This window comes from Lupinus angustifolius, chromosome LG20, assembly GCF_001865875.1.
Source record: "Lupinus angustifolius cultivar Tanjil chromosome LG20, LupAngTanjil_v1.0, whole genome shotgun sequence".
Lineage (NCBI taxonomy): Eukaryota > Viridiplantae > Streptophyta > Magnoliopsida > Fabales > Fabaceae > Lupinus > Lupinus angustifolius.
Window position 1 is genome coordinate 2,594,577 of NC_032028.1, and position 13,213 is coordinate 2,607,789.

The 13,213-nt window shown below is 32.6% G+C and overlaps 3 protein-coding genes across 3 annotated transcripts in view; 1 reads left to right on the top strand and 2 right to left on the bottom strand.

The window, feature by feature from the left end:
• Window positions 1–7,012, top strand: part of LOC109336060 — a 24,555-nt gene extending 17,543 nt beyond the window's left edge. The window contains exons 3-4 of the mRNA XM_019572414.1: window positions 5,937–6,044; window positions 6,727–7,012. Of these exons, the coding sequence (XP_019427959.1) occupies window positions 5,937–6,044; window positions 6,727–6,849 (231 nt within the window). The 3' untranslated portion in view covers window positions 6,850–7,012. The remainder of the gene's footprint in view (window positions 1–5,936; window positions 6,045–6,726) is intronic.
• On the bottom strand, window positions 4,118–5,550 carry LOC109336061 (tubulin alpha chain-like). The gene is made up of 2 exons (XM_019572415.1): window positions 5,161–5,550; window positions 4,118–4,926 (listed from the first exon to the last, which is right to left on the bottom strand). The coding sequence occupies exon 2, from the start codon at window positions 4,822–4,824 to the stop codon at window positions 4,273–4,275; it is 552 nt and encodes a 183-aa protein (XP_019427960.1). The 5' UTR covers window positions 4,825–4,926; window positions 5,161–5,550; the 3' UTR covers window positions 4,118–4,272.
• On the bottom strand, window positions 8,113–10,551 carry LOC109336063 (tubulin alpha chain-like). The gene is made up of 4 exons (XM_019572416.1): window positions 10,330–10,551; window positions 9,541–9,775; window positions 9,070–9,440; window positions 8,113–8,967 (listed from the first exon to the last, which is right to left on the bottom strand). Exons 1-4 carry the CDS (start codon window positions 10,420–10,422, stop codon window positions 8,314–8,316), a joined length of 1,353 nt encoding a protein of 450 aa, XP_019427961.1. The 5' UTR covers window positions 10,423–10,551; the 3' UTR covers window positions 8,113–8,313.

Genomic DNA, 13,213 nt, shown 5'->3' on the forward strand with positions numbered 1-13,213 from the left:
TATTTAGACTTGTCTACACAATATATCATGTTTTGTTTAACTTAATTACATTTATCACATTTTTTGTTTAAAAATTTACATTTATTTCTTATACAGTGGTGGTTAGTGTAATGAAAGTACAAAACTAGGGAGGTTTGTGTAAGTTTAGAAAAGTGAGGAGTGATTTGTGTAATTTCACTAAAACTCATGGAATATTAGTGTAATTTACTCTTATATATACATATATTTATTATTAATTATTAAAAATAATTAATACAAATTAGAATAAATGATGAGAATAAATATTGCCTTTATTATATAGACTATATAGATATTGTAATTGCATTAGAAATGACAATGGGTCATGATTGGTATGGGTAGTGAACTACTCAGATACATCGGATTATTTCATTTGTGAACTCTTAGACTAGTATAAATATCTATTTGATCTGCTACTCGCGAGTCCTTAAATACCTAATTAATCAGTATATATCTATAAATTAATAAAATATTAAAATTAATTGTGAATAATTTATGAAATTGTGTATTTCTTTCTTATAATCATATACTTTGCATAAAAAAGATGAAAAAATATATCACTTAATTTAAACGTAATAAAACCAACTCATTTTACTCAAAAAAAACATACAAAATAAAGTCACTCATTCTTCAATATTATGATGGAAACTTTACTTAACAAAAAATGTTTAATCAACATCACATCACACATGAATTAATAACATAATATCATCGCTCAACAAGATAAAATCACTTTTTAACTATATAAAAATGAGATTATGCATGAACATCACATTACAATTATGAATTAATAATATAAAGTTAGAATCCAATAATAAATCTCAAAATATTGATCCTAATTATTAGTGGGTCCAAAAATACCTATCTAGACTTGACCCTTGTGAATATTATTTATCGATACTCCAGATACATATTATCATCTCTACTTACTGTTAAATATAAGGATTACCCAAAAAATGCATTGGACACAATACTTGGCTAAGCTTTCACCAAAACAGACCTTATATATGGATTTGTGAAATACTTAAAGTGGTGAAATTAGATCTTTTACATGAGCAGAAGGTCCAATAATAAATGGAGATAGTAAGATGTATCCTTTAATACTTTTATAAGTTTTAAATTCATCTTTACATCACTTTCAAGTACTACTACTCTCTATGATGTTCAAATCCAAATTGGTACTAAAATAAAACCGAAAACATGTCTAACATAAACTGTAAAAATCAAATGTAATTGAATTGATTATTTTAAATCGAGTATTCTGAATCGGTTTTTGGATATAATTCTAAGAATCAAACCAATCCAAACTAGCCCACATTAATTTGACTTATTAGAAATATTTAAGAATAATGTTGTGCATTTAAATGTTTAATGGTATTAAAATTAGAATGTAGGGATATAATTCCTTTAGTAAATATATTTATTTACTTCTTATATACGATACGCAATGAAGATAGAAACTAATGGCAACTATATCAGATTGATTTTTTAATAATAGTATCAATATAATGTTTTAGAGTGTAATATTTATATACTGTTTATGTAAAAATTAATACTCAATTAGTATAATATTTACTATTAATTTATATTACTTTTAAAGAGAAAATTAATAATAATTAAATATAAATGTATGATGATAAATAACACTATATAAAACTCAGATTCATCTTTTCTCATGTTCTTAATTATGTTATAGTCTTTCATATAATAAATTTTTAAATCCATTATATTATTCATAATCCTAAGTTATTTGTTTATAATCACTGTGTAAAAGCTCCAATCTCTTATAAAAAAATGTAATACGTATGCCACTTGTACACTACTATTATATTATTCATAATCCCGACTATATATAAAATGTATTAAAACTAGCGTGTCGACTGGCACTCCGTGCCGGTCACCCACATTCTTATTTTTTTGATATAGTATGTATGATCTTCATATTATATTATTTAAGAAAAACAATTTAAATATAAGAGTGCAGTATATAAACTCAATAAAAGGGTAAGTTTGGAATATAAAAATTATACAATGAGGTAGTTATTACTTGTTTTATCTTTATTAATAGTATAGAAGTATAGATATTAATGCCACTTGTACATAAAATATTTGCATGAAATTAAATGTACTAATACAATAAACAGATCACCTACAAAGACTTGGTCCCGAGTGTAAAAATCACACTGAAGGAAGAACTGTGTAAAAAATTGTAGCCAACTGGAATTGAAAAACTCTAAATATTTAAGGTAACTTAAAATGCTTCAAATTTTTTTAGATCTTTTATTTTATATATAATTTTATGTGTTACCTTTGTTTAAATGTAAATATGTTTGTTTATATTTTACTCTATGTTATATGTAGATAGCAATTATTATAGATATTGTTAGTGATTTTAGTGATGAGGAGGACACTGAGCTTTGTGATGAAGAGGAAGATGATGTTCAGATTACCACACATGAACGAGTTAGCGTAATATATCATAATCCTTCATCTTTTTTTGTTAACATTGATTATCAATCTGGACAATATTTTCCATATAGAAGTACTCACGTAAGTACTGATATAGATAATGATCTTTTTGTTGGTATGCAGTTTGAATCAAAGGAGGCAACAATAAATGTTGTAAAACATTTTCATATTAGAAATTCTGTTGATTACGTTGTGGATGAGTCTAGGCCAGATAAATATGTTGTAAAATGTAAATATTATGGTGTTGAGTGTGAATGGAGACTTCGAACATCAAAAAGTTTGAAACGTGATATTTGGGAGATTAGAAAAATTAGTGGAAGACACACTTGTGTATCCACTAATATTTCTCAAGATCGCACGAAGTTGAACTAATCTTTCATCGCAAACTGCATTGTGCAACTAGTATCAGAAGATCCTGGTATACCAATTAAAGCATTAGTAAGGAAGTGATAACTCGTTTTGTTATACAATGACATATAGGAGGGCTCAGACTGCTAAACAAATAGCAATGTCCCAAATTTATGCTGATTGGGAGTGATCATACAAGGAGTTACCTCGTTGGTTGAATGTTGTTCAATATTATGCACAAGGAGTTACCCTGAATATCAACAACATTATGAGAGTCAATCTCAGACGGATACTTTTCTGCAGGCACACACTCAGACTCCTCCTCCTCAGCAACAACAACAACATCCCTTTGTATCAAGGAATGCTATCAATGTTTGACACTACTTCAAATACTCTATTCCCGACATTCAACTCTCAACAATATTATTAGCCGACAATACCTTCACAAACAAACGATGACGAGGAGGAGCAGCCACAACTGGTTAGAGGTGGAAGACAAAATCAACCACAACAACAACTGAGTCCAACCACCTCGAAGAAGAAAGGCACCTGGATGTGGAACATCATCTCATAGACACCATTAGGATTTTCCCCCGCTAATTAATTATTTTTGAAATTGATACTACAATTTATGAAATTTTCTTCTTTTTCCAATTCCATTTTTGTTATTTCATTAATTTTAAATTACAAAAAATTATTCCAATTCCAAATTTGTTATTAAATTAATCATTTAACATATTCAATTACCATAATAAAATACTAAAATAATCATTTTAACTAAAATTACCATATTCAAATACATTATTTTTAAAAATTAATATAAAAAAACAACTAAAACGTTTCGTAAATGGGTGCAATTCGAAATAACTCATACAATCTCGTGTATCTTATCCACGATTTCAGTGAAGAGAAAGAATAATAAATAGAAATCATGGATGGTATCCACGACTTTCCAGTGAAATCGTGGCTCTAGTCTACGAATTTCATAAAAATACCCCAAACCCGAAGTTCATCAGAAACATACCCCAAACGTGGGATAATGTAGTCAAACTAACTATCCTCATAATTTTTCAGTTAAATATGTCTCCAAAAAATATTCAGAACGTCTTAAAATAAAGAAATCATCAGACCAAACCCAAGTTAAACATGTATTTAGATTGAGTGATTTATTTTTAACTAAAAACTGATCATAAATACCCCTAGTAGTATACTCTAAGTAAAGGAGAGGATGTGAGTCTTAAAACATAAGCAAATTTAAACACAATATAGCAGAACACAGATCAGATATCACTATCAGTATTTCAGAAACAAGACAGGGGCATCAAAACAATGCATACAAACAAACCACAAAAGCATAGTTCTGGTAGAATCTGAACAGCGCACATAATAGAGAAAAATCAATACAAGAAACAAGAGCACCAGCATCTGAAAGAGACTCTAGTAGTCTTCAATGTCATCATCACCACCTTCAGCAGACTCAGCACCAACTTCTTCGTAATCCTTCTCAAGGGCAGCAAGATCCTCACGAGCTTCAGAAAACTCACCTTCTTCCATACCCTCACCCACATACCAGTGGACAAAAGCACGCTTGGCATACATGAGATCAAACTTGTGGTCAATGCGAGAAAACACCTCAGCCACACTGGTTGAGTTTGAAATCATGCACACTGCCCTCTGCACCTTGGCAAGGTCACCACCAGGAACAACTGTAGGTGGTTGGTAGTTAATACCACACTTGAAACCAGTAGGACACCAATCAACGAATTGAATGGTGCGCTTGGTCTTTATGGTGCCAACAGCAGCATTGACATCTTTGGGAACGACATCACCACGGTACATCAGACAACATGCCATGTACTTTCCATGGCGGGGATCACACTTGGCCATCATAGATGAAGGCTCAAATGCACTGTTGGTGATTTCAGCAACTGAGAGTTGTTCATGGTAAGCCTTCTCAGCAGAGATCACTGGTGCATAGGAAGAAAGCATAAAGTGGATTCTAGGATATGGGACCAAATTAGTCTGGAATTCAGTCACATCCACATTGAGGGCACCATCAAACCTCAGTGAAGCAGTCAATGAAGAAATCACCTGAAACACAAACAAATATAAACATCAGTACAAGATAGTGTACATCAAAATGATACAATCAAACTTCGTTTAACTTTTACAGCACATAGTAAAACCAAAATCTTTGACTTGTTAATCACAAATATAGGAATGATATTATTTTTATTTAATTATTAAAATCAACATGCTATTTTTAATAACATAATCCATATTTAGAATGATGAAAAATCAATGAACCTATTGAACGAAAGTTACCTGAGAAACAAGACGATTGAGGTTGGTGTATGTAGGACGCTCAATGTCAAGAGAGCGCCTGCAAATGTCATAAATAGCTTCATTATCTAAAAGAATGGACACATCAGTGTGCTCTAGGAGGGAGTGGGTGGAGAGGACACTGTTGTATGGCTCAACAACAGAGGTTGAGACCTGAGGAGAAGGGTAAACAGTGAACCCAAGCTTTGATTTCTTTCCATAATCAACAGACAAACGCTCCAACAGAAGGGAACCGAGACCAGAACCAGTTCCTCCACCAACAGCATTGAAAACCAAGAAACCTTGGAGACCAGTGCAGTTATCAGCAAGCTTCCTAATGCGGTCCAAGCACAGATCAACGATCTCTTTCCCAACTGAACAGAACAAACAACATCAGAAACATTAAAATAACAAAAGCATCATCGATTATTTAAAAATCATGTGAGATCGAATAAACTGTGATTATGTGAGGTAACAATTGTAGCACCCCATAATTTTGTTTTCATGAGTTTATTAGCGGATGATTTATTATAGAACATTATGATATTGTTCGATCCATGTAGCCGACCTCACATAGTGGGATAAAGGTTTGATTGTTGTTTAAGTTTCTTAGCTGATAGAAATGTACATCACATTTGTCCTCTTCAGCAAAATCAAATCCCACTGAATCAGAACTGTTATTCTATTATTATATTGAAGTGAGTTTGATGCTTAAATATAATGAAACCGCATTTTTTGGATTGAAATGACCAAAAATAATTTGTGTCGATCCATTTCAGGGCTTGGCTCCTCGTGCTAAACTGCTGTTGACAACTGGAGGAACATTCTTCTTGGGATTTGGGCCGTTGATCATCATAACTGTTGCATTTTTCTCTGCTATCTACTTCGTAAGTTCTTTTCCCGTCAACTAATGTGTATACGGTTTCATTTTTCTGTCCTGTCAAATTGTACCATTTACTTGTTAACTATTGTATGCATCTTGCCATCTCATATGTATAATTATACTATTATTTTTCTTTGATCTATTTACTCGTTTCTTATTAAAGTAAATAAAAACTTTGTGGACGCTTGGACGGAATATAACCTATGAGATTAGAAAACCAGGACAAGTTTATAACCTACAGACTATAGTCTTGGCTTCCTTATCGATTGTTACTTTTTAATTTGCTTTAGTAGCTTTTATTTGCATGCATTTTGTGTCTGTTCTGGTGAACTGATAAAACCTCTCAATCAACCAGTACAATTGAGATTTAAATCTTTGGAGCAGGTACTCCCATGTCATAACTCATAATGCTGAAGCTGTTAATTTTTGCAGTTTTAATATTTCATAATAGACAACAAACTTTATACAGCATGAACTCATGGTGTCAAATATTTTGCCCTGTTCAGAAATCAGAAATGGACACATTTAATGGAAATATGTTCTTATCTGGTGTGTTTGTCATGCTTTAGCCTCTCCTTTTTGTTCTCCAAGCTTCATTGTTTTTCTGAATAGATTCTGCTTGTCGTGGATACATAAGAATGGTTGATGAATCATGTAATATTTACTTACACACTTCGCTGTTACAGTATTTCGGACCGAGTTTCGTCCATGACGCAAGCAAGATGTATCTATCACCTCCCCAATATGTGGACCCTTATGAACTCCTAGAAGATGAAAGGATATCTGAGATGGCTCCTCGGTTAAATTGAAGGGAACATCTTATATGATTAGCCCTTTTAGGTATCTAGTTACATATTTCAAATATCTGTTTACTTTGCCCTTGTTGATTTATTTTCTTCGTAAAAATATCACAGGGGAAGAGCTTGTTATCTATTTTACATTGATCTTTGACTCAGTTCTTTTTCATCTGCATTTGTGATTTTGCATATATGACATTATATACGTTAAATTTAAACGGAAGCACATTAGGAACATTACTCATGTACATGGTGAGAACACTTCATATATTCAGAATATGAGAGCATTTTAAATCTTAACCATATAAATTATACATGGATTATCTAAAAGTTACTAAATAATCACATGATCACCTAAAATAGTTACATTATCGTCCAAATAAGACATAATGTCCTATGCATTTCTGTCTTAATGTATTATAATCAAGCTGCATAAAAGACCATGCACAAGTTTAATACAAGGAAATTTATATCTATGAAGAAGTGTATCTATATTGATGAGTGAAGACTATTGATTTAATCCAAAATCTTGTAAGTCAATGTTTCGATGAACATGATTTTGAAAGAGCCACATATAATTGATCTTATTCAGTGGCATAAAGGCACATTAAATGGTTGACTATGAGGTCAAATTGTGTGTAAAAAACCATTGAAGAAGGGGCACATTAAATGGTTCCTTCTATTGAAGCAGCTGCAGAAAGAAGAGATGGCATCAAACAAAACATAGCCAGCGTCTTCTATTGAAACATGAGAATGGTAATATAATACAAAAGATAAATTATCATAATATTAACATATAAAAGGTTGTCAATTTTAATTCATAAGCTGAGAATGGTAATATAATACAAAAGATAAATTATCATAATATTAACATATAAAAGGTTGTCAATTTTAATTCATAAGCTGAGAATGGTAATATAATACAAAAGATAAATTATCATAATATTAACATATAAAAGGTTGTCAATTTTAATTCATAAGCTTATATAGTCGTGTATCAGATTTGTATCTTTTGCAAAAAATTGTAGGTTATAACCTCATTATGAATAGGGGGAGAGTTTTGAAGAGAGGGTGCCGAGAGTTTTTTTTTTTAAATTACTAAAGTAGAAGCAAGTTTAGTGCTAACATAATTGTTTAAATACCCATCTACTACAACAGATCTTTATTCAGATATTTATTAAGTAACAAATCTTTATTCAAATCCAATGATATAAGCCAAGATTACTCTTCCCCCGAAAAAAAAAGATGGAGTTCAACATACAAAAATACTGCATAAAACACACTGGCAGAAGCAATAAAGATAATATATGGATGTTTTCATCAACATTTCAGAAAAAAGCGGGGCATCAAAACAATGCCATCCAAAGCAACAACAACCCACAAATACAGTTCTGGTAGAATCTGAAGAAACAAACACAACATAGAAAGGTCATACAAGAAAAACAAAAGGCCACCAGAATCAGAAATAGATTCTATCTAGTAGTCTTCAATGTCATCATCACCACCCTCAGCAGACTCAGCACCCACTTCTTCATAATCCTTCTCAAGGGCAGCAAGATCTTCACGAGCCTCAGAGAATTCACCTTCTTCCATACCCTCACCCACATACCAGTGAACAAAAGCACGCTTGGCATACATGAGATCAAACTTGTGGTCAATGCGAGAGAACACCTCGGCCACACTGGTCGAGTTAGAAATCATGCAAACAGCCCTCTGCACCTTGGCAAGGTCACCTCCGGGAACAACAGTAGGTGGCTGATAGTTAATACCACACTTGAAACCGGTAGGGCACCAATCAACAAACTGAATGGTTCGCTTTGTCTTGATGGTGCCAACAGCAGCATTGACATCCTTGGGGACAACATCACCACGGTACATCAGACAACAAGCCATGTACTTTCCGTGGCGTGGGTCACACTTGGCCATCATAGATGAGGGCTCAAATGCACTGTTAGTGATTTCGGCCACGGAAAGTTGTTCATGGTATGCCTTCTCAGCAGAGATAACAGGTGCATATGAGGAAAGCATGAAGTGGATTCTAGGATAGGGGACCAAGTTGGTCTGGAATTCAGTCACATCCACATTGAGGGCACCATCAAACCTCAGTGAAGCAGTCAATGAAGATATAACCTGAAACCAAAACAAACAACATCAAAATCATAGAATTAAACAAGGTTAACTGTTAACGCTCAAAATTAGGAAGAGACCAGCCATCTATTTGATGAATGTTACCTGAGAAACCAGGCGGTTAAGGTTGGTGTAGGTGGGACGCTCGATATCAAGAGAGCGCCTGCAAATGTCGTAGATAGCTTCATTGTCCAACAGAATGGACACATCAGTGTGCTCCAAAAGGGAGTGGGTTGAGAGGACACTGTTGTATGGCTCAACAACAGAGGTTGAGACCTGAGGAGAAGGGTAAACAGTGAACCCAAGCTTTGATTTCTTTCCATAATCAACAGACAAACGCTCCAACAGAAGGGAACCGAGACCAGAACCAGTTCCTCCACCAACAGCATTGAAAACCAAGAAACCTTGGAGACCAGTGCAGTTATCAGCAAGCTTCCTAATGCGGTCCAAGCACAGATCAACGATCTCTTTCCCAACTGAACAGAACAAACAACATCAGAAACATTAAAATAACAAAAGCATCATCGATTATTTAAAAATCATGTGAGATCGAATAAACTGTGATTATGTGCTTACTGGTATAATGACCACGGGCAAAGTTGTTGGCAGCATCTTCTTTGCCGCTGATGAGCTGCTCTGGGTGGAAAAGCTGGCGATAAGTACCGGTCCTGACCTCATCGATAACTGTTGGCTCAAGATCTACAAAGACAGCGCGTGGAACATGCTTTCCAGCACCGGTCTCACTGAAGAAGGTGTTGAAAGCATCGTCACCTCCACCAACAGTTTTGTCACTTGGCATTTGTCCATCGGGCTGAACAATTATTTAAGGGTTTAGTCTAGAATAATTGTAAAACATAACAGCATATGATAGATCAGCATTTAGTTAAAATTAGAGTTAAATCATTGATATGAGTTGCGCAAATTTTCATGTGAAATTCAGGATAGAATCAGTTTTCATAAATATGAATTTAAAAATATAAATGATTGCTACCCGTGAGATAAGATTTAAACGATAATCAAGCAGATTATTACACATCAAATTCATAGAACTAGTTGCTAAACGTAGAGACATAACGGAGATCGCAAATGTTTCCCTTTCAGATTCAAACACAGAAAATGACACATATGTTACAGATCTAAGAAGATTAAATTATGCAATGTAAAAGTGAACATACCTAGAATAAAAGAAACATATAAATCGTACAAAATCAAGCCGGTGAATCAGGTTAAGATGCAGATCGAAGTAAACAAACAACAAAAATGCATAATTATAGAAACGTAGCAGATAACCTAGATCTGTTAAATCGAAACAAATATGAACAAAAATAAAACACAGAACTATATGAAAATGGAGGAAATGGTTACCCCAATGCCATGCTCGAGACAGTAGAGCTCCCAACAAGCGTTTCCGACTTGGATACCAGCCTGACCAATGTGGATTGAAATGCACTCCCTCATTTTCGAAGAATTAACAGAAAAGAAAATTCAAACTCAAATTTGAAAAGGAACAAAGAGAATAAAACGAAAGCGTTTATGAAGACGCCTTCTTAAGAAAAAATGGTGAATGCGAAATATTAGGGATATTTGGGTTTGTTTTATAGGAGGAGAGAGGATCTGAGATAAGGGTTATTTTGAGGTTAAGGGTTGCTTTCATTAACCTAACCATGGTTAGTTCAAAATGCGAGGTGGACGGCAAAAGAGTCGTTGAGGCTATTCTGTCTATGGTTACTTTCTCTTTCGCTTTTTTTGAAAATTTAATTTGTTGCCGCTTCGCTGTACCACGATTCAGTCTAGCTGTGTCGTTTTGCCGTTATGCGATTCACTATGATCGTGGTCCGTGGAGCATTTCAAACAATGGGCTGATGAAAGCCCAAAAACTTCTGTTGCTAACTTTTTTATGATTTTTTGTTTTGGGTGCAAATAACATTACATATTTTTTTAATTTGGTTGACATTGTATTATTTCTTTATAATAAAAATAAGTATTTAGTTTGAGAGTTTTTTCACACCCTCCATTATTTTTGTTTAATTATTATTAAATTTCAAATATATATAATAAATATATTAAATATATATAAATCTTTACACTCACAATGTATATATATTATCTTTTTTCTTTCCAATCATGATTTTCTATTTCTTATACATCGGGGAAACATTTACAAGCGTAGGAAGAGTGGTTTCAAATGAAGGAGAAAATGTTTGCTGAAAGAAAAATAATCAATTTCACAAAATCCATCATGTAAGGTTCATTTTATAGTATGCCTTTTGTTGCAACATAACCATTTCTTAGGAAGAGTTTTATGGTCCATGCAAAATCAAAGGAGTGGACTGGTCCTCTCATTATTATAATATATATGGTAGAAAGTAAAGATAAATGGTTTGAAAAATAATACCAATTAAGAGAAAATGAAGTCATTTTCAATATCTCTTTCCAAACTATATGATGAACAAAGATTATGTGTACAATGTCATATTCTATGTCTCAGACAAATTAAACATTATTACATGAATAAAAAGAAAAATTCTAAAAATAAAAATAATAAAATATGATATTTTGATTGACTTGAGATAAAAAATGAAACATTCTTTAAGATAAGTGATTTGTGTCCATGGTTATATGACATAACAATGTGCATAATTCAATCAAGTCTAATGATCCTTCACATCTAAGGGGTAAGTTTAACTCTAAAAATAGAGTCAACTAATAATGTTAATGGCGAGTATAAAATAACCATTAAATGAAAATAAGATCAGAGGCAAACAAATGAAAAGGCATTAAATATAATTTGACTCACCACACTAGATAAAATTGCCATGGCAGGAAAGGAAAGTGAGGAAGGTGACAACTCCACAGATTTGGTAATTATTATTACATTAATTGTATGAACATATGTCCATAAGTAATTTTATCAATTCCCGAAACATCTTAATATCTTAGACGAAAAGAAAATGTTTACAAAGAAAAGTAACATTGTACCAACAAAAAAAACAAAGGAAAGTAACATAAGATCCATTACTTTCAAGCTTTGCAGCTGTGAAAAAATGTTCACCTATCAATTGAAATAGCATTACATTTGATTTATTTATTTTTTTGGTTTTATGGAGTAGTCCTCAAATGTGATGGGAAAATGATTATTATATTGGAGAATGATGAAAAATCGAAGCTATATATCCATTATTACAATTCATCCATTCAACACAAAAATTAAAAAAATGACTAATTATAAATAATTAATACTTTTTATCTCAAGGAAACATGTCGAAAATACAACTTCCTTAACCTTAATTTGAAATCCTAAACATAAACTTATGGGGTTGAAAAATAAACTCTATCCTTATTAGATTTTGGGTTTATTTGATTTGAGCCCAAACCTGCTTTACCCTCATAATTGAACACATATAAGATAGTTTTTATAAAACTCTTGAGTATACAAAACCCTTACTTTATTAATATATGTAATTATGTATAAATGAAGGTCGAAGACAAATATATGGGATGAAAAAATAAATCTAAACCCAATCAAACCAAATTTATTATCAAACTTGAGTAGGATTGAGATGGACAAATTCACACATATGGTGCACCTTGACTGAAAAATTATGGTATTGATATACTTTTTAGGAAAATTACAAAACTAATGTAACTTTATTGAAATCAACAGTGGAAATGCCGATTTCAAATCTTTTTTTCTTTGACTCCCCCAAAATCGGCAATAGGGGGAGCTTTATTTAAATCAATTTTTTTTTGCCTTTCTCCCCCCTAAATCGCTAAGGGGGAAGATTTATGTATTAGTTTTTTTATTCCCCCACTAAATCGACAATGGGAGGAGTTTTTGCCTTTGTTTTTTGTTTTTTTTGTTCTCTCTCCCCTCTAAATTGGCAATTGGCAATGAGGGAGTTATATTATTAGTTTTTGGTTTAGTTTTTTAGGCACTAACCCTGACAACACACAACATGATAATTTTTGTCAACCCTAACCTTAATAACAGAACACAAAGAAATATTTTTTGCAACACTAGTACTGTACAAAAAAAACAAAATTTGACACTATTAAAATTTTAATTGTTTGAATCCCAAAATCTGTCAAAAAATATCATGTTGTTAGGCTTAGTGCTTGAAAAACTAAACCCCAAAACTAATAATATAACTCTCCATTGTCCCCTGTTGACTATTTAGGGGGAAGGCAAAAAAACTTCCCCTATTGCCAATTCTGGGAGTCAGAGAAAAAAAGAACTGAAATCAACATT